General features: G+C 46.6%; 2 protein-coding genes across 8 annotated transcripts in view; one reads left to right on the top strand and one right to left on the bottom strand.

The window, feature by feature from the left end:
- Nucleotides 1-3,442: 3,442 nt before the first annotated feature.
- On the bottom strand, nucleotides 3,443-25,648 carry LOC115076439 (solute carrier family 35 member E2A-like). Of its 5 annotated transcripts, none has more exons than XM_029577902.1 (10): nucleotides 25,511-25,647; nucleotides 20,234-20,344; nucleotides 13,990-14,486; nucleotides 12,731-12,866; nucleotides 10,739-10,866; nucleotides 9,662-9,782; nucleotides 7,775-7,828; nucleotides 7,354-7,426; nucleotides 6,893-7,038; nucleotides 3,443-5,942 (listed from the first exon to the last, which is right to left on the bottom strand). In XM_029577902.1, exons 3-10 carry the CDS (start codon nucleotides 14,339-14,341, stop codon nucleotides 5,711-5,713), a joined length of 1,242 nt encoding a protein of 413 aa, XP_029433762.1. In that variant the 5' UTR covers nucleotides 14,342-14,486; nucleotides 20,234-20,344; nucleotides 25,511-25,647; the 3' UTR covers nucleotides 3,443-5,710. The 5 variants fall into 5 exon arrangements, with proteins under 5 accessions (XP_029433762.1, XP_029433761.1, XP_029433763.1 ...); XM_029577901.1 differs by having other exon boundaries at nucleotides 20,234-20,347; nucleotides 25,511-25,605; XM_029577903.1 differs by lacking the exon at nucleotides 25,511-25,647 and adding an exon at nucleotides 25,442-25,460.
- Nucleotides 22,458-27,104, top strand: part of LOC115076440 — a 27,063-nt gene continuing 22,416 nt past the window's right edge. The window contains exon 1 of one of the 3 annotated variants that reach the window (XM_029577907.1): nucleotides 22,458-22,476. Coding sequence is in view for 1 of the 3 variants with exons in the window: in XM_029577905.1 (XP_029433765.1) it covers nucleotides 25,764-25,780 (17 nt within the window). In the remaining 2 variants the exon portion in view is untranslated. Of the gene's footprint in view, nucleotides 22,477-25,662; nucleotides 25,781-26,003; nucleotides 26,345-27,104 lie in introns of those variants that run through there. The other 2 variants (XM_029577905.1, XM_029577906.1) reach the window with 2 other exon arrangements.

Genomic DNA, 27,104 nt, shown 5'->3' with positions numbered 1-27,104 from the left:
TCGGAGGCTGCAGCAGGGTCTAGGAATTAATTTTGGGTGAAGGTAACAGTTCGTACTTACGAACAGTTGAGGGCTCAAAGCAGATTACAACCAATTTAAATGAAGAGAGCCTCCTATCCTGATTCATCCACCTCCGGCTACTGAGCTTTGGAGGCCCAGCTGGAGCACAGGTTCCCGAGGTGTTTCCCTGCTGAAGAGGGAATGGTGTTGCAGCAACTGAGAGAACTCGCAACCTCGGTATTAAAATGAAGGGTACAGAAAATTACACAGGGGAGCTCATCGCCATGGGCTGGAGCAACACCCAGGCTGGCCCAACAAAACATTGAAGCCCGTGGCCGATCTGAGATCAGGGCCCTAAGGCCCCTGTAGTCAGCACCTAAAAATACTATCCTGCCACCTACAGTGCCCAGGCTGGATCACAAGGACCTGGCAGATTCCATAAATCAGTGTTTCCCAACTTTTTCAAGCCTAAGGCTCACCTCAATTAACAATTTTATGTGCGACACCAGCCTCCATGGAACAGGCAATGTGGACATGGAGAGGAGTCATATGGCCAGAAGCACTGAAAAACCTGCCAGCCTCTCTCTGAAATTTAAAAATAAAGAGCGGCTGGGGAGGGGCCAAGATAACATATGATCCCTAAGGACCTCTTCTCTTTACATACAAGTACAAGAGAAGCAACCCGTCAGTTATTTACCAATGCTGCCAGCGCTCCTCCATTGCTGGTGCTCCCAACACTAAAAATGTCACATCCAGTGCTCAGTATATGTTTTACCTATCTCATTAAGCCTAGGGACAAGACAGGCTGGAAGGATTCAAGAGGAAGCGCAGGGGGAGGAAGAGATGTGTGCCAAACAAAGTGGGGTTCTGCTATCCACACTCTGCATGGTGCTTATTAATTTCCAGTCCAGGGCTCATGCTGTAGCTTGGAAGGGGAAGCATCTGTGAATGACGGCTACAACCTGGAGATTAATATCCTAATTCAATAAACATAGCACACGGTTAATGAGACTCCAACATTGCTCTATGCTTCAACGGCAAGAGGAAATGTGAAAACAAAGGATTTGCATCCACAAAAAAGCAGGAAGTAGCTTGCTTGATATGGCGGTTACTACCCCAAACCAAATAAGCCTGATACTTCACTTTCAATAATATCCAGCATAGTTCTCTGCTTCAACAGCAGGGGGAATGATGAAAAGATCTCTGCTTCAATGGCATGGGGAATGTTGAAAAGATGATTTATATTCAGACAACAACCTACAAGGACTGAGTTGCACAGGCTGGATAAACATGCGTGGGAGTAGCTTGCTATGACGGCGGTTACTACCCCTAAACAATTAGCTAAATACTTCTCTTAGATGCAGCTCCAGCACTGCTAACTACATTGATGGCGGGGGTGGAAGGGAAATAGAACAAAAAAAGTCACAAGGGACAAGAGTAACAGATAAGTGGGGAGGGGGAGTGAAAGCTTGCTGGGCAGACTGGATGGACCGTTTCTATGAAAGGAGCTTCTACATGCTGTGATATGCTGAGAACAGAGCTCAGGTGCTGGTCTGGATCTGAGAATCAGGCAGTGGTGACTTTTCTGTGGCACACCTGATCAGGTCTGAAGGCACACTGGTTCGGAAACATTACTATAAGTTACTCACTCCCAAGGCTAGCACTACCTTTTTTTAGTTTAGCTAAGAGACATTTACATTTCTCCAAGGTATAAATCTACAAAAACCAAATCCTATTCAGAAGTGTAACATACTATCCTAGCAGTTTTCAAAAGCCATGTACACAAAGTGCACTTACACTTGAATTTCTTATGGACATTTCAATGACATATATTGTAGTTATTTTCAAATGCCCACTTAATTTATAAATGCACTTTGTTCATGTAAAACCCAGTTTTGCAATGTAAATGCTTTTGAAATCTAGCCCTAAGGTTGTACCTGCGGCAATGGAAGGTGAAGAGACTTGGCTAAGCTGACAAGGAGTGGCAGTGGAATCTGAACCCTGGTTTACAGCCCATTGTTCATTGATGTTCCAAGGCATATCATCAGAAAATGTTTCTTTATGGAGAAAGTGGTGATGGATGAATAGCCTCCTGACTAGATGAAGTTAAAAACAGTAACAGAATTCAAGAAAGTCCAGGGTTGTAGATATTGCTATAGGAGAATGTGGAGTATAAAAAGAGTTGGACAGGTTCCTGGCGGAAATGTCAAAAGAATACTCCACAGCAGCTGCCTTCTCTAGCATATTTAGGTCCAAGTCTTAGAGGGTTTTGGTGTAGACCCTGCCCCATTTTGTTAACTGTCTCTGCCCACCACCACCCTTTCTATATCTTTTCAGAGATGTAGCTTCCAGCCCTGCATGCAATATTCTAGATGAGGTCTCATGAAGGACGTGTATAGAAGTTTATCAGTAACAATAGATACTGTAGCGTGAGAAAGGTGACAAGAAATACTTTTCTAGCCATTCAGTTATAGTCGTGGTTCTGGAGTTTTGTAGAAATGAGATCTTAGTCACTAAAAGCAGGTAGCAGATAACTCTTAGGGTTACACCCTGCCTTCTCAATTAGCAAGATTGCCATGGTAGCTGGCACTATGCATTGTAAAAGGAGGGGGGCATGAATAGATCTAAACATAGCACAGCTGTATTTAGAACAGGTAGATGTGAATCGGTTATTTACTCTTTCGGATAATAGAAGGACTAGGGGGCACTCCATGAAGTTAGCATGGGGCACATTTAAAACTAATCGGAGAAAGTTCTTCTTCACTCAACGCACAATTAAACTCTGGAATTTGTTGCCAGAGGATGTGGTTAGTGCAGTTAGTATAGCTGTGTTTAAAAAAGAATTGGATAAGTTCTTGGAGGAGAAGTCCATTACCTGCTATTAAGTTCACTTAGAGAATAGCCACTGCCATTAGCAATGGTAACATGGAATAGACTTAGTTTTTGGGTACTTGCCAGGTTCTTATGGCCTGGATTGGCCTCTGTTGGAAACAGGATGCTGGGCTTGATGGACCCTTGGTCTGACCCAGTATGGCATTTTCTTATGTTCTTAACCTTCTGGGAGCATAGGTCTGTCATCACCTCTGCCAAGAGCTGGGAGTAAATGGATTGAGATCTCTTTAGTAGGATCTGCTGGATACTTCTTCAAAACAACCTGGATTGGCCACAGATACAGAGGATACTGAGCTCAGTGGTCGCCTGATGGCACATTTTATATTAATTCCAAGAAATGAGAACAACATTACAAACTCGGTCTTCTTATTGACCAGTGCTAACCCGCTGTAAAGAAAACCAGGAAGGCCTAGCAGAGACACAGTTGGCTCGCGCATTATTACAAGATTAGTCAAACATGGCTATGCGAGGACTTGGAGCAGAAATGTGTAGTAAAGAATGGGAAGGTAGAATGTCCTGACAGAGATGACAAAGAAAAACTCCAAGGGCATAAAAATTAAAACGAGTTTATTTGTGGAGCAAAACTCTCCAGGTCAGAAACACTTAATACAAACAATGAAAATTTAATTTTGAATGTTTTTCTTTTTCTACTAATACACACTGAAGACAAGATCCACAGGATTAATAATCTGGATTTATTACAGCTCTTGAATTAAAGAAATTAAACTTTACATATAAATTTGCTTGATTAAGGATTAAAAAGTTTCTGCAGTACTGTCTGAAAATCTGCTTCATATTAAATAGTGAATATGCAAATTGCTCCCACATATTCATACACACGTACACACAGCTACACAACTCCATGTACAAGTTCATTTGAGTCTACGTTACATACCCAACTAGTTTACTGTAATTAAGGACATGGCATTGGAATGATTTGGATGGGCAGAGCACCAGTTCCAGCTCTACTCGTGGAGCAGAAGGTCTGGCTCCTACTCAACAATTTTATCATTCTGCAAAAGCAGCAAACACTTTTTTTTTTGGCAAAAATAGAAAAAAAAAAAGTTGCCACGGTTGAGTTCTTCCTCTCTCTGTGAGGAACATCCGCAAGCTAAGCCATGAAAGATGCGTATTCCAGAGTGTGGGTGAAAGCAGCTGGACTGAGCTGATCGCCCAACCCTCGGGCCTGACGTTTATTCACCGTTGGATGTGTGGAAGGAAAAGCCATGTTTACTTTCCACACATTGAAGTAGACTGACAAAGCAACAGAGCAACCACTCTAATGCCTTCACGGAGAAAGAGATCAGAGAATCACTGCTTTGAAACATCTATACCCCGACCCGCATTAACCCATCGGAGAGGAACTGCAATACTGCACACACACTGCACTGTGCTTGGCTGATTTTGTGAATGTGATTTTTAATATACAGAAGCAAGGAAGCGGGGTTGTTCTAAAGTTACCCTCCATAAAGGGCACTTTTCAGCAGGGGCAGAAAGTGGATTTTGGAGTTTCCCTTTCAAAACAGAGCAGCCCGCCGGTGCCACAGGGAGGCTCTCCCCCCACGTGCTTGGCAGGAGGAATATCAAACCGAGGTCCTGTGCATGATTCTGCTGGCCTGACACTAGCACTGCCCCTTATCCTCGCACTCCCCCTCCCCTGCTGAGAAGCCCCGGGCGATCTGAACCTCAAGTCCAAATACTCGGAGATAAAAGCTTGCTTTTCTTACCTACCAGGAAGCATGCATTGGCCATTTAAAAGATTATGAAGCTACAATTTATTTTTTGTCAGTTTTCTCCTCCTCTGGGCTTCAAGCTCAGTCAGAACCAGTTTCCTATATTCGAGCCTTCCCCCACAGGATACCGTCCTATTTATCCCCCCCCCCCCCCCAGTGGCACTCTTCAGCCAGGGGCCAAAGAGCACTGCTTCTCGGAAACCTGGCAAGCATGCCCGGAGTCTGGCTATTAGGGGTCAGAATTCAAGCGCCCCTCCCCAGGGCTGTGCAGGCCTATGGTGTACAGAAAACACTTTCACCCAGAGCACACGGCAATAACCCGTGTTGTACAGGATCGTACAGTTCTCCAGGCTGATCTTCATTCAGCAGGGATGTGCGAGTTTGGTCCGCCACTGGCCTTGTACTCCACAAAGTGCTTTCCCGTGCTTGATGAATCGAGTGGTTTTCCCCAAAGTCATTAAGTTCATTATTTGCCTCGTCAAACAAAAATGGTTAAAAAATCCTTTTGGAGTTATTTGCCTTGGGCATTGTTTGTACATATTCTAAAAAACTGTAAGTCTGTGATCTGCTCCGGCCCCGTCCAGCAACTGAAAAAAAAGACAAACTGCGAGGCCCCCTCCATCACTGTAGGTTAGTTTACAATATAGTCAGACAGGCATTAAACCCGGAGAGCAGCAATGCTTGACAATATAAATATATAAATAAGAGTACTTTTACCATCATTCTTAGTGAATCTGAATAGTTCTCTTCCTTTGAAAAATGCAAGTAAGATTACCATTATGATAAACCTCCGATGTATTAAGTGTTCGGTAAGGGGAAGGCTGCTATCTGCACTGATTGTTTTCAGCTCTAAGCCAGTGGTTGCAAAGGCAGGTACCCTCGATCCACTTCAGAGGCAGGGCCTGGCTCCTCTGGCCTTTTCTTCAGTCTGGACATGGTGATTTTCCTTCTGTGATCCTTAAAAACCTGCATTTGATTTTATACCGGCAGTTATGCTGGACTAGCAGCAGTTTAGAAACTGATTTATAGCAGGGCTGTGATAAATTGAGTTTAAAAAAAAAATGTTCCCGGGATCCTCCGCCAAGTCACTTTTCATGTGTTTTCAAGTCTTGTGACATTAATGGCTCACTGTCTTCACCATTGCTTTGCACCACCAGCCCGTGGAGGGTTTCCCGTTCGTACTGCCTGGCCTTGTTGTACAGCAGCACCCCGACGATCACCAGAACAGTCCCAATGGCCGAGAGGCTTGTGATTTTATTACTGAAAACGATAATACTTAGCCAGATTGAGAGTGCATGCTTCACGGTGCTAGCAACGCTGAAAGAGAATAAATACATACAGATGAAGAAAAACTCTGCACAGAAAAGGATGTGCGTGAATGCACAACAGATTTTCACAGAAAGGACATACAGGACAGGCCTGCAGATGTGCCATGCACAGGAAGGAATCTCCTTGGGGAAAGGTGGAAAACTAGAGACTTCATTAAGGATCAGGACATGGCTTTTTGATTATTTTTGTATTTGATTAAATTTTTTTTTTTTTATTTAATGTATTTCTAAATTACTGTAAGCAGCTTTGAGCGATCCCAAAAGAAATAGAAAACAGAGATAAGTTCCATCATATAGGGAGAGCAAGCATGTGCTATAATTCTCTGTCTCTAGATATCAGCGCACACTCAGCAGTCACATTTATTTGTGTTTCTCATATTTCCTTTGAGGTTTTTGAATGAAATACCTGATAACACAGTTTGTCTGTGTTCAGGAGCTTCAGTGAGAGAAACTAAGGGAGGGCATGTGCAGTCAGGACTCCCAGTCTCATCACTTACGTACTGCTTCGGTTTATGTTGAGCACCGCTAGCTGTGTAATGTGTAGCGGTTAAATGGAGACTATGGTTTTTGACTCAGGAGTACTCTAATGAAATATTTCTTTACACTTGGAACAACCTCCCAGTAGAAGTGGCCGAGTCAGGGACAGGCGCAGAGGAGTTTATTTTATTTTATTTATTTATTTAAGGTCTCTTTTATACCGACATCCGTTGACACATCGCATCGGTTTACAAAAAACAAAAACTTTTGGGCGGAGCCCTTACATATAACAGCGGAACAAGATTAACTTTTGGGCGGGGCCCTTACGTATAACCAATAGAGTACATTAAACAGGGGGGTGAAAACTAGATATAAATATAAATCAATATGAGTAAGGGGGCTAGAAAGCTGAGCAGGAGGAGATGTGGAAGGGCCATGTGGCCGTCGTGTTCTGCGTTTTACCTGAAAGTCACAGGAGAAATTTTTCCCATCAGGGCATACGCTGTGACGCTCTGCAGGTGGAACAAGGCGCCGTCTATGAGGAGCAGCACGATGATATCCTGGTTGTAACTGAATCCCCTTCCGTTCTTCCGAATCGCTGGTATATCCTACAGCCAGTATAGGAGGGGGGAAGCATCCGGTTACACGATGGAGGCAAGTTTGCGCCGTAACGTTTTGCTGAGCATGCAAATCTTCCTGACGCTGGGCTTGCTGCTTTACCTACATCCTTTGTGTGATCAGTGAACCAAATAAAATATGGAGACGCTCCGGCTCCAATGTCCACAGCCACTCATCACTGCTATCACAGCTGCTTACCCGTTGCATATCATTTTACCTCTCAAAGAGTCTTCTGTCTATGGGTCTCTGAGCATTTCTTTTAACATTCAGGGACTCTGCTGCACTAGCAGCATCTGCACACTTACCATGAGGAATATCCAAGCTGGGATGAGCATGACGACAGCAGCAGCACTGGTATAAAACTGAAGCTCTGGGGGGCTGGAAGGAAAAACGGAGCTGTATGAGCGGGAACCTTATCTAGGACAACATGAGCAAGAAAGCAGAACTGCCTCATAGGGATACCTCTGGCCATGCAAAATGTTCTGCATTTTAATCGAGTGGGCTTGATGGACTCCGTCCTTTGCACTGCAGTAAATAATGAACTGGCCATGAGGTTAGGTTATCCCAAGACTTTTCACCGGCTCGGAAAGGAACAGGTGGAAGCTTGTATGGCCACTGCCTGTGCTGGGCAGCTTACCTATTCGCTCGGCTCAAGACGACAGTGGATGCACTCGGACACCGTTCACTGGCTCAAAATTAAAAGTTCAAAAAACTAAAGACACTTACGAGAATCTGTACTTGTCTCCACTGAGGAGTTTTTTGGAAAATACATTCTGCAAACTGAAAAACAAAATTACAATTATGCTCTTGCGCATTCATTAATGGAATAACCCACATTTTAACAACATAAATCACAAATGATTTTTTTTCTCCAGAAGCTTCCAAAGAGCGTCTCGGATTACGCATCTATTACCTTTTATTCCTCGTATTCACAAACTCTGAACATCGATTTTGTGTCATTGGCATGACTTACAGTTTCATGTGGTGTTTCAAGATGCTACTCATTTTGCTTTTACTCAACGTTCTAACCTTAAAGACATTTTAATACGATCCGGCTGTTCTTGACAAATTCAGCTACCACTGTTGGGAACATCAACCATGTGGCGGCAGTTCGGTTTGTACTGTTTCTAGGCGTGCAGACACAATACGATCGTCGATTAAGTTGTGATACAGCACCATGTGCCCTACTTCTTAAGGGATTTATTTTAATCCCTGTGAGAAATTGTAGGTAGGCCAAACCACACAGACAGTGAGCACCAGGACGACTGAACATCGTAACTGTCTTCAACGTGCAAGAGGGATGGCCCCCTCTGGATGCGCATTGCTTGGAATATAAACATGTCTAATGATTTGAGGTTTTCTATTCCCGATCAACAGTTTCAAGATGGGCGTGGAGGTGACTGCTCCAAAAAAGAGCAGCGCTGAATGCATCCTCAGACCTTTATAGTCTGAATTCTGACCAACAGCAGCAGTGTTTTTGTGAAAATAGTCTTTAAAGTTTGCTTTGTGTTTGTCCGCGCCGTGCAGTGCGCTGTTTCAGACACATCTAAACTCGGCGTCTGTTGGGCCGATCCAGACGTGGCCTCTGGGATTCTATGACGCGTCCGATCACAAGCATGCCATTCAGCCTCATCTTTCTCTATTTGTGTTCCCCTGATGAAGGTGAACCGAAACATTAGCTAATGTCGGGGCTTCTACTTGCATATGAACAACAGACCTTTGCCTTCATTTGGGTAAATGGCTGAAGACCGGGTTTTCTCTGAAAGACTCAACATATTCCTGGCTTGCTGACTCCCTGCTATATTTAAAGAAACTGAAATATTATGCTCCGGGGAGAGAAGGTGCTATCTCAGTTTGTATTGTGATCTTGATTTTTATGCGCGAGTTAGTTCTTGTAGAGATTACATTTTCCATTAACAATGGGACTTTTCCAGACGGTCATAGTTTTTTAAAATCTATCTGTCCAAAGGATTTAGGGAGTTTTAGTCCTTGTATCTCAAAATGAAATAAACAATTACAAAGCCCAAGATGCACTGAGATGGGAAATAAAGGCTCAGGACTGCAGCAAGCCCCCGGATTACTCCCCATTCATCTGTAACCGGTGATCTTGAAGTCCCGTGGTGAGAGAGACTGAGATACAGACCCCTTCCTCCTCATCCTGCCCCCGCATGCAGGGCTTCCAGCTCACACCGTTATTTTGTTTTCAGCCTGACCAGCTAATCATGTCCCAGTTTTCACCCACTGCACATGGATCTGCAGTCTTTTTTTTTTTTTTGTCATTTAAAGTTTTTTTGAGAAACCTCTTGTGTATACAAACAGAAAAAAAAAACACCTTGCAATAAAAGAATAAAACCAAAGGCTAGAATTGTGTATTATTACATTGCGAGAACAGAGTATCTTCTTTATCTGAGCTATAAATAAAATGAACACCCTATCCCCCTTCCCTAGAGGTTACGTCACTTCCCCCATGGATCTGCAGTCTTACTTTTCTCAGGGACTTATGCAGTGGGTTAAAACCAGGACTGGATCTGTCTACTGGATAAGATTCAGCTGCCAACCTACACCATCAGGAGTCCCCCCCACACCCTTCCCCCCCTCCACCTCAGGCCTTACCAATCCATGATGTTTGTAGACAAGGCTGCAGAGAAGCCGAGCACATTAAAGCTGAGTTCGGTTGCTGTACATAATGCCAGACCTCCCATAACAGGCAATAATGACAAGTTGACCATGAATCCTGGAAAGCAAAGGAGACAGATCACATTCTTTCAGTGCTGCGCAGTGGGCCGGGACCTTTCAGGATCTCTCGCTTTCTATTAGTGCCTCAACTTTTCAAGATAAACCACAGACACTCATTTTTGGTACATAGAAAAAAAAAATCACTTTCAGCTCGGTTTCTTTTTCCCACAAAAGGTATTTCCGTATTTACTTCAAAGGGTCAGGTGCCAGCACAGAGGTCTCCCTGCCCAGCAGTCCCAGGAATCCAACCCAAAGCTCCTACATGGGGGGAGGGGCCTAGAAAACCAGAAATCTGCCCAAAGAACCATCTTCCAAGAGGAAATCTTACAAAATGAGGGCTCCAGCCCCGTTTTATTTATTTATTCTAACTGCTATTCCGCTACTTCCTCACTGTTCAAAGCATTAACACATACACAATTATTAAAACGGAACAATAAACACCAAGAAAACAAATAATACAAAGCAGTAAATTACAAAGAAGCTGCTCATTTCAGACGACCCTGATCAAAACAAAATCTCATCAGGGAGATTTAAAGGCAGAGAGACTCTGCTTACCATAATCGTTGTCCAGTATATGAATGAACACGGCACTTGATCTCTCAGCAAGCACTCAAGTCACGCTCAGACTTGCTCCAAATTACAACACAACTTCGCTCCTTTCAGGTGTGGAGGAACCATTCTGGGTACCCTGAAACCACGTGCGGGCATGCGAGCCTCAAGCAATGCGACGCGCCCAGGCACAATGCGCGGCGACTGCCGGCTGCCCTGCTATTCACAAAAGCTTTAGCAGCAAGGCAGGGCGCGAGCTGGGGCTAGAATGAAGGCCCTTAGAAGGGTTCACTTCTACTTACAATCCCAGCCCTGGAAGTAAAAAAAGCAGCAGAAGGAAACCACCAAAGCGAAATAACGTGCCCACGTCGCCAGCAGCTCATCGGCTGTTCCACCCCAACTCACCCGTGTATTCTCCCAAAATCAATCGGGACATGATGACGGTGAAGATAGGCGCCGAGCTCTTGACGGTTTCAGCGAATGAAACTGCCACGTTTTTCAAGCTCACCAGGCCTAAAACTACCGTGGCAAACCTAAGAAGAAAAACAGAGGAAAAGGGATCAGTCAACTGAAAGAGGGAAAAAGTGCCAAAGCCAGGGGAGAGAAGCACTTCATATCCTTTCCCAAGCAAGCGACGGCGCTGGGCTGCCATCCACACTGGCCCGGCAATGACTCGCTCTTCTAGCAGGGTCAGGAAATCCTGAAATGCTCTCCTCGGCCCCAGCACCCGTCCAGATAGAGACCAGGCAACCCCCTGCTTATTATATGGCTCAGGAGCTGCAGTCTTTGGTAGCATTGTTAGCCTTTTTTTAAACAAAATCTCCTCCTGCTGAATCTGGGAAGGGCTGTGTTCCTGGATTAAAACGTGGCAAATGCCTGCAGAGTGCCACAGGGCTCTGGGTTCCTTGGCATTCTTTTCCCGTTAGAATATTAAAAAATAAAAACGTCCAGCAGGGAAGGCTTATGAAATGGAAAGTTTACAAAAAACTGAGACCTATCCATCTATTAAGGTACCGGTACTAGCAAAAAGAAAACTGTTCAGATACGCTGGCATGGCAGCTCAGATCATTAAGTTTCTCGAGTATCTTTTCCTGTCTCCAGCTCTCAGGAAGACGATGCTTCAGGTTTTGAAAGCGCCTCCTATTTTGGTTCATCATGGTAGGGGATTAACTGGGGTCCTGCTGCACTTATCAGACCCCTCCCCCCCAGAGGTCCCTGAAAAGTAAGAAGAGGATGCACACAGCTAAGGACACGCAAACTGTAAAGCATTTATTCCAGCAGGAGCCAGAAGCCTGTCTCCCAGAGTGGCAAGCAGCAGGCGCCGGGAGGAAGGCTACAAAGGAACTGAATTTGTATGGTGCAGCCCTGGCTTTGGGATGCAGTCAATGGAAAATGAATTGTAAATTCAATAATAAGAGGTGCACACCTAGTACTGCAAAACAAACAGGAACATATAATTATGCAAATGCACCAGAGTTATAATTAGGACAGGGAGACAGATGGCAGGAAAAGTGCCAGGCCCAGCACGGAGGGGCCAGTGAGGTCACTGAGAAACCACTGCCGATCACGTGCACCAGCTGCAGCCTGCAAGCAGCTCAAAAGTACAAAATACAAGTAGATAAACATTATCGGAGTTACTGATATATCTTTCAATCTGATGAAAGTTTTCAACTTTGTTCTTTCAAACATGTTTACCATAATCCCGGCATAGTATATGAATAAACGTTTTTAGTATTACATTTTTGTAAAGCTGTGTTGGGGAAATCTGAAAACATAAAAGGAAACAGGTAATCATGTTCGGTAGACCCTCCCATACTCTGCCCCCGGGTGCATGGCGCTCTCTCACGGTACCCAGCAGAACCCTCTGCTGCCGCCTCCAACCCTGCTGAGCCTGTTCCCGAGGCCGGGCTGCTCCCAGCTCTTCCCTGAAAGGCCCTGCAGGGCTTTGAGAGGCTCATTTCGCACCGGCCTGCAGACCTTCGCTAGGACTTTCCAGGCGCACCCGCGCCCGCTTTGAAAACTGGCAGATCGGCAGAGTGCATTCTTGCGCAAATTGCCTCGCGCAGAGCTAGGCCAGGTCCAGGCAGGGCACACCCTGCGCGGGGTGACTTCCCGGGCCTACGTTCTACATCCAAGCGGCAACCCTCAGCGAGCGCGCGACCCCTGGATCCTTTTTAGAACCACCCCCCCCTTTTATGCACGTAAATGGCTTTACAGTAACCCCCATCAAGGTCTAAAAGTGACAAAGCTTCCCATTTCTCTACCACTAGCCTTGCACAGACATTTTCTCTACAACGTTTCTGTACTGAGGAGAGCCAGCAGTGACTGGGAAAGTTACACGGCAGCGCTACAGAGCGGGAGGTGGCAACGGCTATGCAAAGCTTCCTCCGACTTTACCTCATCACCCCGACAAACAGCATGATCATTAGGAAGTTGGAGGGGTAGGAGAGGCGAGCTTTGTGCTGATAGAAGCAGCAGGGCACGAAGAGCTTTATGCACCCGATGAAAGTGGTGGTCAACATCTGAACGGCACCTGCAAAGCAGAGCGGAAACCAAGGAGAGGTCAGAAGGGGAAAAACCCCAAGCCCACCAGCCATGTCCCACCCTTCACTTTCACAAACAAACAGAGCCCTGCAGATCTGCCGTTTTCTGAGGCAGCAGAAGGGGTCACTCGCAAGCCCAGAAAGAAAAGTGAGCCGGCCCTGCTCCACCGTTTTCAAAGGGTTTAGGGCAGGTGGGGGGCAGTTCCGGTCCTCGAGGGCCACAAACCAGTCTGGGTTTCAGGATATCCCTAATGAATATGCATGAGAGAGATTTGCATGCATGCTGCCTCAGTTGCATGCAAATCTATGTCATGCATATTCATTAGGGATATCCTAAAACCTCGACAGGTTTGTGGCCCTCGAGGACTGGAATTGCCCACCCCTGGTTTAGGGACTGACTTTGGGAATGAAGCACATTATTGGCCCCTCTGAGCATCGAAACTTAGGGCTCTAAAAAGCCAGCGGCCATGAGGCAGAGATACCGGGGTGGGCACTTATCTTGGGTGAATGAGGTGCAGACCTCATTTAGGTGAATTTCCAGCTAAAAACTTAGGTCCCTACATTCAGCTTAAATCTCCCCCCCTAAGGGCCAGACCCAGCAGCTGCAAAGGGCCTTCCACACGTCGGCTCCCTGAATCGACTCTTTTTAGGGCTGTGCGTTTCTAAAGGTCCCACCTTTCTTGCTGGACAAAGGATAAACCAAGAAATGTAAAAGGAATGGCCAAGTCTGCGGATTTACTCCGACTGCAGAATTTCTGCTTTCCCACGTAATCAAACAGCCAGCTAAAGTGCAGAACGCACGGACACCCTCCTCCCAGTAACGTCCGCAAGGGACGTCAATCGATCAGAAGGGACTTTGGACGTTGTGACGCCACCAGGAGCACTGTAAGAAGTGTCCGAAAATGCCCCGGTGCTCGAGCTGCCCAGGCCCCGCGGTTCCCTTCCTCATATCTGAAGCAGGGAGCCAGATGGTCCCGACAGCTCCTGCACGCCAGCTGTGGCCGTTACGTTGGATGCATTAAAAGGCGTCACAGCCTGCAGAAACCCTGGCTTTCTCCACCACCAACAGGGCGCACAGAAACAGCAGCTTTAAAAGCGGAAACCAGAGCATACCTAGCATGCTGGGCTCTCCTTCCAGGAGCGTCAGGATGTACTTATTCAGAAAGAGAGTGCAGAAGCTGAAGAAGAACCACAAGGTGAGGTAGATGAGCGCGCGGGAGTTCCATATGCCCAGGTCCGACTCGATGACGGTGGTCTCCGTGATGGTGATCTTCAGCACCTTCTCCTCCGACAGACTGTCGCTGCGGGCCAGGATAAACCTTTCGCTCCGGTTCATGAACAGCGGGCCCAGCTGGAACTGGGCTTTCCCCTTCAGGCTCTCCTCCGTCAGAGTTTGAGCAGCGCTTCCGGACGACATGGCAGCCTCGAGAGTCGGGGGCAGAGGGTTTTGCTCTTGGTAAGACATGGCAGGGGAGCGGGCTGAAGAGAACACGCCCTCAGCACTTCATCAAGTAATTAGTCCTGCAGCTTCCAGGTCCCATAAAACTACTACAGGTCCTCCAGCCAACATCATGGTGAAGCGTCACAAGACACCTTCAGCTCTCCATTTCCTGTGAAGGAAACAATTGACAGATAAGTAAATCACACTAGGGGGCCCTCCATGAAGTTAGCGTGTGGCACATTTAAAACTAATCGGAGAAAGTTCTTTTTTACTCAACGCACAATTAAGCTCTGGAATTTGTTGCCAGAGGATGTGGTTAGTGCAGTAAGTGCAGTTGGGTTTAAAAAAGGATTGGATAAGTTCTTGGAGGAGAAGTCCATTACCTGCTAATAATTAAGTTGACTTAGAAAATAGCCACTTCTATTACTAGCAACAGTAACATGGAATAGACTTAGTGTTTGGGTAATTGCCAGGTTCTTATGGCCTGGTTTTTGGCCTCTGTTGGAAACAGGATGCTGGGCTTGATGGACCCTTGGTCTGACTCAGTAAGGCATGTTCTTATGTTCTTATTACTGTTTCAGGGCTGCCCCAACCTGTCCTCGGGACACACCCAGCTGGTTTGGGTGTCAGGATACCTCTTTCTGCAATCAGGTTTCTCTCTCCTGCGTTTTCATTATGGATATCTTGAAATCCAGCTGGCTGGGTGGGACCCGAGGACTGGCTTGAGAACCCCTGTGCTAAACGTAAGTGCGCAGGTCCACCAGCAGGCTGCCACTGTCCTCTGGCCAGCGTCTGGGGAGAAACAGAGCACGAGCGACCTCTCCGCCTCCCGGGCAGACGGCGCACCACCACAGCTATGCCTGGGTTAGGTTTCCTCGCTGCTGCCCGAGCTTGCCCTGCTCAGTTTGCAGTGTGAGTAATCTAACGCAGTGGTATTCACTTCCAGCCCTCAAGGGTGTCCTTAATGAATCTGCACGAGATAGATTTGCTTACAGTGGAGGCACAGTGCCCACCAATCTATTTCATTCATATTCATTATGGATATCCTGAACAGCCAACCCCCATTCTGGCCCTCGAGGCCTGGGGAGGGAGCACCACAGATCTAACTGGTCTTACAAGCACCAAATTTACAAGAAGCAAAAGAGACTGAAAGAGGCTCAAAGGATGGTTTCTGCTCCGCGCATGGCCCTCAGGTTTCAGACAATCAGTCCATAGAGAGGGCCCCCTGATACACGCAGGCGGACTGATGGCAACGGGTGCTTTCCACGCATGAACACGACCTTAAAGTACGACGATTATTAAGTAGTTGGGTCAGCTCTTTCTCCATGGTTTTAGCTAAAATGCTGGCCTATGTGGGTCAACAGCTCACTCAGTGCCTGCAAGTCCTTCCTGGAGAGCTCAGCACATTTCCCGAGATCTCATCAACCAGCAGCAAACCTGTCCAGGCGACGTGGAACGAACTGGTGACAGAAAGGAGCCGAACAAGTTCAATTCCTTTTCTCAGTTACTCGTCTACGAGCGACCAATCGCGACATTACGCATTTCTAAAATCCCTCGAAATGCACGCCTCAGAAAAAATGCTGGGGTGGCGGTTTCTCCTCCGCTCGTTCTATTTATTCTGCTCTCTGCCCCAGGCTTTAAAGACACCCATGCTCAGAAGATTTACAAAGCTGCAATGCTGCCTACTCACAGGAAAATTAAAAAGCAACGAGCGGCAGAAAAGCCATGAAGAGAGATCACGGCCCATAAGCAGCTGCAGGTCCGGTGAGAATTACGGAGGGCCCTGGACAACGCTCAGAGGGCCTGCAAAATCTGCATCTATTCTGACGGGTCTCCGAGAATCTGCCCTGGGCCTCCACCCACATTTCTGGTACAAGCGTCAGCAGCTGCACCCATGAGCCAGCAGCAGGTGAGGAGCCACGAGCTGCGCACGGCCCCGACAAGAGGCAGGCGCCCCCTTCGTGCCAGTGCGGGGACGGCCACCTGGTGGGCTTCTGAAAGGATTAGCCACTGGGAATTAATAAGAGCCACCAAGAGAGCAGCGTGCTGTGTATACAGCTTGGCTATCCCTTAGGGGGACATCTAATATAGTGGGCCAGGCTAGTCCCTAAAATAAACCACACTCGAGTGACCATAGCAGAAAACGGGGGCATGACTGCAGTAAGAAGCACAGAAAGGGGAGGTTTTATGATCAATAATTACTGCTCTAGTCTCCTCAAACTACTATTTGTGACGTGTGAACAATAAACAGGCAATGCTTATAATGAAACCCATTTAGCAGCAACGTTACGACGATCAAACATTTTGATTAATTCTGTTCTGGGCCGTGCGACACAGAACATAGAGTGGAAGAGGACGGGAACAGGCAAGGACAAGAACACTTCTGATAAGTGACCTCAAGCAGAATTTCTGTTCCCAAGACTTGAAACAATTTTTAAGGCTCTACTCAACGTCAGTCTTCAGGGAAAAATAAGAAACATGGCTGTTCTTAAAAAAAAAGGTGGCAATAAGCCATAGAAAGCAGACCTGGGCATTTAAATTAAAATCACCAGTGCCTGAAGCAGTGAACAAATAATGTTGACAATTTAATTTCTCAAGCAATATAAACAATAATACCATGGATATAAAACAGCAAATAGAGGCCTCAAAAAAAAAAAAACAAAACAACCACACAAAACAATAGATCATACACAAAACCGATCAAAACAAAGACAATACAACAAAACAAAATCAGCAATGTTTGAGAACCCAGGAAAGTTTTCAAAATTCAAAGCAATCTGACCTGACAGGAAAGTCACAATACCAATTACTGTTCCCCAAGCTAAGCTGCAGTCAGGTAGTGCTGCTCGTTCTGGAGCTCCAAGCACAGGCCTTGCAGGAAAGGAGGAGTGGAAAGCAATCTCACACAGCACAGGAAGGTAGGAAGGTACAGTGGGGGCCCATACTGGTCAGTACCCAAAATACCACAGCCAAAGCCTTTAAGTAGATATAAGCCAGCACTGGAAGCCAACGTCGAGTAACTAAAGCAAGGGTTATTTTCCCCTATATGCATCACCTTGCACTTGTCCACATTAAATTTCATCTGCCATTTGGATGCCCAATCTTCCAGTCTTGCAAGGTCCTCCTGTAATGTATCTCAATCCGCTTGTGATTTAACTACTCTGAATAATTTTGTATCATCCGCAAATTTGATAACCTCACTCGTCGTATTCCTTTCCAGATCATTTATAAATATATTAAAAAGCACCGGTCCAAGTACAGATCCCTGAGGCACTCCACTGTCCACTCCCTTCCACTGAGAAAATTGTCCATTTAATCCTACTCTCTGTTTCCTGTCCTTTAGCCAGTTTGTAATCCACGAAAGGACATCGCCTCCTATCCCATGACTTTTTACTTTTCCTAGAAGCCTCTCATGCGGGACTTTGTCAAACGCCTTCTGAAAATCCAAGTACACTACATCTACCGGTTCACCTTTATCCACATGTTTATTAACCCCTTCAAAAAAGTGAAGCAGATTTGTGAGGCAAGACTTCCCACCTGAAAGGGTCTCCATTAACTAACAACGCACAAGACTGATGCCAGTGGCTGAATATTAATACTGAAGAAGGCTGGAGGAAGTGACCAACCTTAAGGAAACTCTCCCCCCCTCCCAGCAAATGGGGAGAAGAGCATGGATGTCATCTTCCTGACTGAAAAGGACTTTAAGCCACTTTAAGCCACCCCACCCCCAAGCCTAGGCCCAACCCCTCCACCCTTCTTCAGGATACATCTGATCTTGTCTATGAAACGTAAAAGCACTGTCTGTGCTAAGCCTGGAGAGGAAAGGGTCGAGGCCCCCATATTCAAATCACCATCAAGTGTCACCTGCATAAGTGAGGGCCAAGTTTGAAAAGCCTGCAATGTTTATAATGTAGGTGGACACTTTTAGCACTCGTGTACTGCACCCAGAATGTCGTTTCCTTTGCAAAATCAGCAACCGCAAAGTCTATTAGTGTGGATGGTCGGGACAAAATAGCAATCGTTTGCATGGGAAATGAATTGTATACATCCTGTTTCACTCACCTCCCCATGGCCAAGGAGTATGTGCAATCAAGGAAGGAGCTGACAATACTGAAAGAAACCTTCCACGCCATCTATGTGGCCATCATACTAGGCCCTCCTGGCATCAGTCACCCTCACCTGCCCCACACACAATCATCGGCCAAATGTTAGCGCCCACCTCAACTCCCCAAGCTTAATTTGTGTATGCAAATAAAACTTATATCTTGAGAGTCCCCATGCCAGGTCCTGCATCGGGGGAAGTTCCTGAAACAGCCACCCTCTTCCTCCCAAGTCCATTCAGTGACCCTGTGAGATGGCTCACGTTGGCCGTATTAAACGTAAGATTAGGCCGCGCCTTACTGAACATAAAAGCTGGGTGAATACACGCAAGATGCAAGCTCCCAGTGGAGCCCATTGCTTTGAACAAAGACATCGTTTTGAAGAGCTGAAATGGGGTATCTTAGAACATATCACAGATTCCTTCCGACAGAGCGACCGGGTTCATCGCCTCAACTTAAGGGAAGAGTTCTGGATCTATCATTTAGTCCCCTCTGAACAACAGTATTCAAGTGTCGAGATTGAATAGTATTCAGTTACATAAAGAACCCTATAAATATCTCTACCGGAACCTTCTAGGTTGTAACTTTCGGTCTTCTGATTTTGGCGCCAAGAACAAACCCTATGGCAATGAAAGGTAACGCTGTCTGTCCGATTCTACAAAGCACTCGACTTGTTTTGAGTAACGTTTGTACTCTGAATTAGATCTATTCAGAAGGACACATTTTGGGGTGTATGTGTGCCATTGTTTTATAGAGTACATATATTTTTGCCTCGATGTATTCCGATATTAAAAAACTGTTGGCGTTTTATGATATTTGAATGGAGTTAGAAAAGGCACAGTAGAGTGGCTGTTTCAGGAACTTCGCCCAATGCAGTGAACGAAACATGGACTCTTGTCGGGGAGTATCGGATAATTTTTGTATGCAAATAAAACTTAAGCTTAAAGAATTGAGAAGCAGGTGCTAACATTTGGCCGATGATTATATGTAAGGCAAATGAAGGTAATTAATACCGGGAGTGCCTAGTTATGTTGGCCACACTTGGCGTGAGGTTTTTGTTTTGGAAGATTTCTTTATGTACAAAGAATATGTGCACCATCAAATCCTTCATGCATGTTTGGACTGGCAGACGAAGGCACCTTTATCATGCTAAACAACTTTGGAAAATTGTCTCCTAGAAGCAGAAATGAGAGAAAAAAAAAAAAAACCCATGGAAGATTCCCAAAGCAACCTCCGCTCCCCCACACGTCTCTGCAGCTCACAGACACTCTGGATCTCTGTGAAGGGGGATGGCGTGGGAGCTGAAGAGCACCCAACTCCTGGAGTCTTGCACAGTCCAACTGTTCTCATTTCCTGCTCTGTATCACACAAGAAAATTGTTCCAGAGTTTATCTTTGTGAAAAGATGGGCAGGCTAATCCCGAAGCGAGCACCGCGCTACCTAACCCCAGAAGCACAAGCGTTTGTGAAGGCACCGTTAGCCAGCAACGACTGCGAACTACACAAAGAGCCTCTGACGCATACAATTTTTTTTTTTTTTAATCACTGGTAAAAATACAGAGGTTGCTATCCCAGTTCCACTCGTCCGGAGCTGGGAAAGAAACCCAAGTGCACCGTAAATATCAACCCAAATCCTTTCTAGGCAAGGTAAATGATCCCAGTCTCAAAGCGTCCAGCAGCTAGAAACGTCCCAGTGGATTCCCAATAGGAACGAAGATGACAAATTCACTGCTGCTGCATCTCAAAGGAGTTTGCAGCCAGCGAGTTATGTACAATGGAAAAAACATTTTGTATTTACTGGCAAATTACCCACCTACCTGCTCAGGCCCTAATTTCTAAAACATAGCATCTCTTGTCCACGTGTAATGAAAAACTTCGCCGTCGTGTGCAAACCAAAAGATTATTCTAGAGTTTCATCACTAGTGCACCTGCTTTGGAAAGAGAAAAAAAAAGTTCACATCTTTTCTTCTTGTATCCTATTTCTGTACAATAGTGAACCTTGACTCTGCCACATTGTAAAGCAGGAGATCGGAGCAACAGGAGGATTGCTAACTAAGAATAAGACTGCTGGAAAGAGGCTTCCAGTTGCCTGTCCTCTGATCTCAGCAGCTCCCAATCACGGAAACGTGGCACTCGTTAAGGAATCAGGAAGCCAAACCCCCAATCCTCTGGCAAGCGAGGCCCCCCACATGCCACATCTGTCTCTCACCATGTTCCAAGTGATAATTAAGCCCCAGGAACCAAAACCACCATGGAACAGACTTTGAAAAAAAAAATAAATTCCAGTCTCCTGCAAAACTAGAAGAGAACGGGTAAGACTGCAACCTGATCTGCTAAGTCCTCCTCCCCTCTCTCCCCCCCAACAGGGAGGGGACTGGGGGTGTAGACAGGGAATTCATGCAATAGCATCAAGGTAAAAAAGTAACTGCTGCTCCCTGGTCCCAGTTCATGATTTTAATTATTTTCTGTGGTTGCCTGCCTGTCAAAAAAAGGTCAGCAGGGCCAAATGTGTTGCTAAAAAATAATGTGCTGTCAACTGTATTTAGTAATGAAGAATCCCATGGCCTGGAGCTCACTCTTGCTCCGAATGAGGCGATCAGGAGTCTTTCCTTCTTGACAAATAAGCTGGAGCAGCACAGGATCCAATGCTGAAGTATCCCGCAGCCCCTTAGTATCAGCGGAGTACCTGAATCCCAGGAAACCTCTCTCCCAGCACCATGAAATGTGCTGTCCCCTCCCCCCTGAGGACATGTCGCCTTCTGCGGCTCCCACGCTCTCTCCGGGCTCCTCCCTACTCCCCTCTGCCCTCAGTCTGGGCCTTCTACTCCTCTCTCTGCCTGCTTCTCCCCACTCCTCTGCTCTCTCCCTCCAGCCCACTAATGTCAATTCAGAGTCATTCTAGTGGCATGACAGTTTGTACAAATGCTGTCGCCCTCGCACTGGCACAGCAGGGCAGAGCTCCCTCAGCCCAGAGGAGTCCCGGCACTCTGCCCTAGCTCTGTCCCATGGCCATGAGCCTCTGCTCACCCACACCACTGGCACACATCAGCTGTCACACTGGTGCCAAACTGTTTTACTATGAAATATCTCTAGCCACTCTGGCAATTCTTCTTCTCTGAAAGGTAGTATGCACTAGCCTCCCTGCTACAAGCTCATCTGCAATAAGTACAGAGAGCAAACCACAAAGCACACTTTAGCCTGCCAAACATTCAAAGCAGGAAAGGAAGCCACCCGGAAGACGGAGCCAAGCTGCTCTGTGCTTTGTCACAGGGCCCCTGCATCTGCAGGGGCCCTGTGACAACACTCAATAATGGCAAAGCATGGGAAACGACTGCCAGCTCTAGGCTTCACAGAATTAACTGTAACTCCTGGTCTTTTCAGCTGAATCAGCTCGTTAGAGAAGGAAAAATCTCTGAATTAAGTCCTGGTGCATCAAACAATCTGCTCTAGTCTCTCCTAAGCAGCAGCTGCACTCTGAAAGGCCCGAGCTGGACGTGATTCCAGCCCCATGATACCCAGTATGTATAGGATTCGAGAGAGCAGGCCAGCCCATTTTATTTACAGGGGGAAAAAGAAAAGCCTGGTACACAGATTTCTGCAGCATAGCTACTTCTCTATTTTGGGCCTGAAAAGTGACCCAAAAGGAAGCAGCTGCTGTTTCTCTGCTTGTCACTTTTCCTCATCCACAAACCAAAATCAGACATGTCCAAAAGCCCAATGGTGAGGTCTCAGGAGCTTCCATGATCTTCTCTCTGTGTGATCGGAGCATTTACTGCAGTCCAGGCCACGGATGACTCTCTCTCTGAACAGCTAGGTAGAGTTGACTCCGTGCAGGCATCTCCAGAAGGAAGCTGCTGCAGGTCACCTCTGCTTTTGATGGATGAGGCACTGAGCCCAGGAAAGCTGGCTGCCCAAACAACACTGTTTACCTAGTAGACTTACATTTTGAAAGAGAACTGTAAACAATCCCTTTTTCGCATGCCGGAACTAGATTGCTTACAGCTGACTCGGATGCCAGAGCTGAATCCTGGTGTAGAACTTGAAAACCCACATCACACAGGTAAATCTTTACAGATAAGATGGGGGGGGGGGGGGGGGGGGTACAGAATTCTGCAATGCTCCTGGGAGCGGTGTACCATCATTCGTGCGTTCACACGTACAGCATGCAAGAATTTCTAACTCTGTTCACACACATCTTTCATCAGGTGTACAGCTGGAACTTTCACAGTTAGAACAATGAGAACACGCAATGCCCAACACACACACACACACACACACACACACACACACACACACACACGGCGGAAAAGGCCAAGGGGCTCATCCACTCTGCCCAATTATTCCTGTCCACACTCCAAGGATCTATCCCGGTTAGCAGCCTTAGTGCGTGACTGCTTGTAAGAACTCTCTCTTATCCAAAACAGTTATTGTCATCTTCCTCCTTTCTACTCTACCATGTTGAGCAGATGAGCATCCAAGATCCCCCACTCAGTTCACCCCCAGCTCTCTTCCCTTCCCAAGTCTAACCACAAAGCTTTGTAATAATCTAACTAGCCTCCCATAGCAGTCTTTCAGCCTCCCAGGTGCCTCTGCACAGCCTGCCAGACAGACCTGGCTACAGGAGCACCTGCATTTCTGCATCACATTACAAATTCATGATTTACAGCTAGAGAATTTCACTTACAAACACAGAAATACCAAAGAATAATCACGTACTGTCAAACAGCATGCTTCAGGATGGAAAGGCAAATGTTTAATCTCTGTTTAACATGCACCTTGTTATACTTTTGCACAATTGTTAAGAAAGTTACAATTTAAATTTTGTAAACCGTTAAGATGGCTTCACCGAATGACGGTCTATAAAACTCAACAAATAAATAAATAAAATCTGCCCTCAAAAGGGTGCACGAGGCAACAGAAGGTGCAAGATGAGATTTGCTGGCCATGTACTCAGTCTCTAGTGGCAAATCAGCTCATCCGATATGAGAGAGAGCAAAGCACAGAGCAGTCAGACTTGATGGCGTTCTAAAATAGTCAAGATCTGAAACACAGGCAGAACAAACTAGAAAGGAGAGTGCAGACAACTGGTGTACCACAGCTGCCAACCTCTCAGGCCGATTCTGTAAAGCGCGCTCAGCCGTGCGCATTGTTCAACACGCGTTTGGCCGCATGTTTTCGAGGGGCGTCTATTACCCCTTATACTGTAAGGGGTAATAATGCCTCAAACACGTGGCCAAACCCCCTGAAAAATAATAGCACTCATCATGAGCAAATGCATGTTCATGAGTCTATTAGTCATTCACCCGGCATTCTGTAAGTAAAATGTGCAGCCAATCCGCACATTTTATGCTCATAAATTAACGCATGCCCGGAAAAGTGTACAGAAAAGCAGAAAATACTGCTTTTCTGTACACCTTCCAACTTAATATCCTAGCGATATTAAGTCAGAGGAACCAAAAATGTTAAAAAATAAAAATTTAAACAAAAAATGTGCCGGCCGGTCCGGTTTTACTGGCGTCCGTTTTCCTAACCGATGGCTATCAGCGGGCTCGGAAAACCGACACTCATAAAATTAAGCATCGGTTTCCTGAACCCGCTGACAGAGCCACCTCTCCTGGGCCAGGGAGGCGCTAGGGGTGCGTAATTGTCCCTAGCGCCTCCTTTTAGCACGACCCCTTATTTAAATATAAGATCTCATGCCCAGGAGAGGTGGCTGGGAGTGCATTGGGAGAATGGGCGTTCAACACAGGACGCCCATTTTCCCACAATGTTTACTGAATCGGCCTGTGTCAGAGATGGTAGCTGATCATGGAGATTATGCCTCAGCTGCACAATCACCTCCAACCGCTGTCACTGAGCATCTGGGGGAATTATGTTCCATTAAATAAGGTTTCGTCCTTCCTTCAAGGTTACTTCCTACTGAAAACACTCCCTTACACACATTCCTTTCACCCTGGTTTGCATCTCTCCCACTGAACCCAAAAAAGCCTCAGAGACTTGTTCTGTCATCTGATCTTCAGCCCAGTATCCTGCTGATGTTTTACAAAGCAGGATGATTTTTTTCCATCTTGATCATGTATTAAAATGTACTGTGCCTTGCCCTGCAGGTTGGCCAGCCTAGCTCTGAAGCCCAGAGGTGAAGACAGAATTGGAGCACGCAGCTATTCAGTGCCTCAGCTGCTAAATTCTCCATTCTGGACACACACCCTTCCTTCACCCAGAAAGCCCAACAATTTAAGATTTCTCATCTGCTTTCCCACTTCAAAGCAAATCAGAGTGGTTAATCTAAATGAAAAAGTATTACATGCAATTCACAGCATAGAGACCATGGGTTGCTATAATGTGGTCATGTTTCATTGTTATTGTTGTTAGGACAGAACATTGAATATTCCCATATAGATGGTTTTGCAATGGTCCAAACACGTATTAATGATTACATGACTGTTGCTGCAGGAAGGGTCCTAATTGCTTTCCTATTTGGAGGCACCAGTTGTGAGCAGCAGTACCATTCATCAAGGCCAGCATTAAAGCTTTAACCATTGGCATTACTGCTCTCAAATTTCAAACTTGTGCTAATTCAAACCCTTTTTGTGCTTGTTCTTTGCTCTGTAGCGTCTCCTTTAGGATTACCATTTCCCCTTATGTTTCCTGCAATACAAGAGGCAGGGGAACAAGAGAGGGGCTGTTCTTTTCTGTGTAGTCCAGGCTCAACACCCTCTCCTTCTCTTTCCTGGAGGCGAGGGGCTGGAGAAGAACTTCCCTGCTGCTCTGCCTCCTAAACCTAAAGAGAAGTGCAGGAACTGCTTGCCTGTAAACTAAGCAATCCTCAACCTGAGCACAATCCAACCTTATGGCACAGCCAACAAACATCTAACCCCAATGCAACACTGCAAAGTAGTCAACCGACACAACACTAAGGCGTGGTTCACCAATCCATAACCCCGATGCAATCTAGCGTTAGCCTCCATGCACTAGAGCGGTCAGCCCAACCGTTAACCCCCCCAATGCATCCGATTCTTAAGCACCCCGGTACTGCAGTGCGGCTGGATCCAGGCACGGGCTCCGCCGCTGCTGCTGCTGCTGCTCCTCCTCACCTCCATCGCATCCCCCGCCGCTCCACCAGCACGAAGAGCTCCGAGCTCCTACCTCCCTCCTCCCATGCGCCGGGACGGCCTCGCGCACGCGCTCTGCAGGCGCTGGCTGGGCTGGGCGAGCAGAGAGGAGCGGAAGTGACGTCCGACCCGCACGCCGGAAAGAGTTACGGAAGCTGGCAGCGGCCGCGCTTATAGGCAGGCAGCGTCGACGCTCCGACTTTTGCAGCCTGAGCCCGCGGGGCGGAGGGGGACCATGGAAACCGAGGACAGGTCTGGCAGCTCACATCGCATTCCTCGCTTGCCGCCTCTGCGCTTGGCGTCACGCCGGGGCCCCTCGCGTGGGTTCGGGAGTGTGCTTGACGCGCGCTGGGGCGAGGAGGCGCGAGAGCCCCCTTTTGGTAGCCGCGCAGTGTAAGAGGTGGGGAGGGGGTAGCGATCAGGGGGCAAGGAGTAACCGTCCGGGGGGGTGGAGAGTGAGGGAGAACCAGAAAGGCGGGGGTGCAGAGTTCCAGGCAGGTTACACTGCACTGCTGGAGGCGAGTGGAAGAAACCCCCTAACCAGCCTCAAGCAACCTGAACAGCCCCCCCCCCCCTCAAACAGATTGCTCTGCACTGTGTGCAGGCAAAGGAAGCTCAAGCCATTACTTTATTCCCCTGCATGCAGTCCGGTTATTGGGTTTCAAACGAACTCTTCTGCCAAACCCGTAACTACCTCCATCATGGAAAGTAGCTGAAGCCTACTCCTCTGCATGCCGAGGCATCAGACTGACTGCTATAACCTGCCTGGCACGCTGAGTGCCTGAACCTGTTGTTACATCTTATTGCTTTGCCGAGGTAGTGTCGATTTATTTGAAGTCTCGTCCTTACTGGCCTCCGTCGTCTTCAGACTAGAACTGCTAAAACTAGATTTGTTGGGCTCCAGCTGTTGCTATTCTTCTATGTTGTACGCTACCTTGGGTGTATTTCTTAATCAAAAAAGTTGATAATAAATCCAAATTAATAAAGAGTGCCAGATGATCCCTATTTCTCATTTATTGTGACTGCTCAGGCTCAGTAATGGTGCATGCATAGATCACTAGAGACAGGAGATAACTTCTTGTGATCATTCTAATAAGTTCAGTTTACATGGCATCTTCCAAACAACATCCTTGTAACTTACATGCATATACAGCCATTCCTGGAGTGACAATGCTTATGGTACAGCGTTCTCATATCTGACCTACAGCTGCCACAGCGTTAAGGTGGGGGGAAGGAGCAATGTGATTACGATTGCTCAGAGATGGGCAGAAAACTTATGAACTTAAGCTCCATAAGAGCCTAGACTTTGATTACAAGTGGAAGCATAGCCTAGTGCTAGTCTATACCTCTACTCCAGTGGTTCTCCAGCAGGCTGAGAACCAGGGTTCAAATTCCACCTGCTGATGCTCTTGCTGACCTTGGGCAAGTCACTTCACCTTCCATTGACTCAGGTACAAACTTCGATTGTAAGCCATTTGGGGGGATAGGGAGACACCTACAATACTTTTTAGCTACCGCTAAAAAGGCATAAGTTAAATATAAAGAGAGAAAAAAATGACTATGTGATTACATTATG

The sequence above is a fragment of the Rhinatrema bivittatum genome, chromosome 15 (genome assembly GCF_901001135.1).
Source record: "Rhinatrema bivittatum chromosome 15, aRhiBiv1.1, whole genome shotgun sequence".
Lineage (NCBI taxonomy): Eukaryota > Metazoa > Chordata > Amphibia > Gymnophiona > Rhinatrematidae > Rhinatrema > Rhinatrema bivittatum.
Note: the sequence above shows the minus strand (reverse complement) of the source record. Positions and strands in the feature narration are given on the sequence as shown.

Excerpts from the sequence above, each read along its gene's own strand:
- LOC115076439 (XM_029577900.1), bottom strand. The coding sequence starts at position 14,341 with ATGTCTTACCAAGAGCAAAACCCTCTGCCCCCGACTCTCGAGGCTGCC. Across the intron at positions 10,867-12,730 it reads CTGTTTGTCGGGGTGATGAG|GTTTGCCACGGTAGTTTTAG; the intron begins GTAAAGTCGGAG and ends TTTTCTTCTTAG. Across the intron at positions 9,783-10,738 it reads GATTTTGGGAGAATACACGG|GATTCATGGTCAACTTGTCA; the intron begins GTGAGTTGGGGT and ends TTTGCTTTCCAG.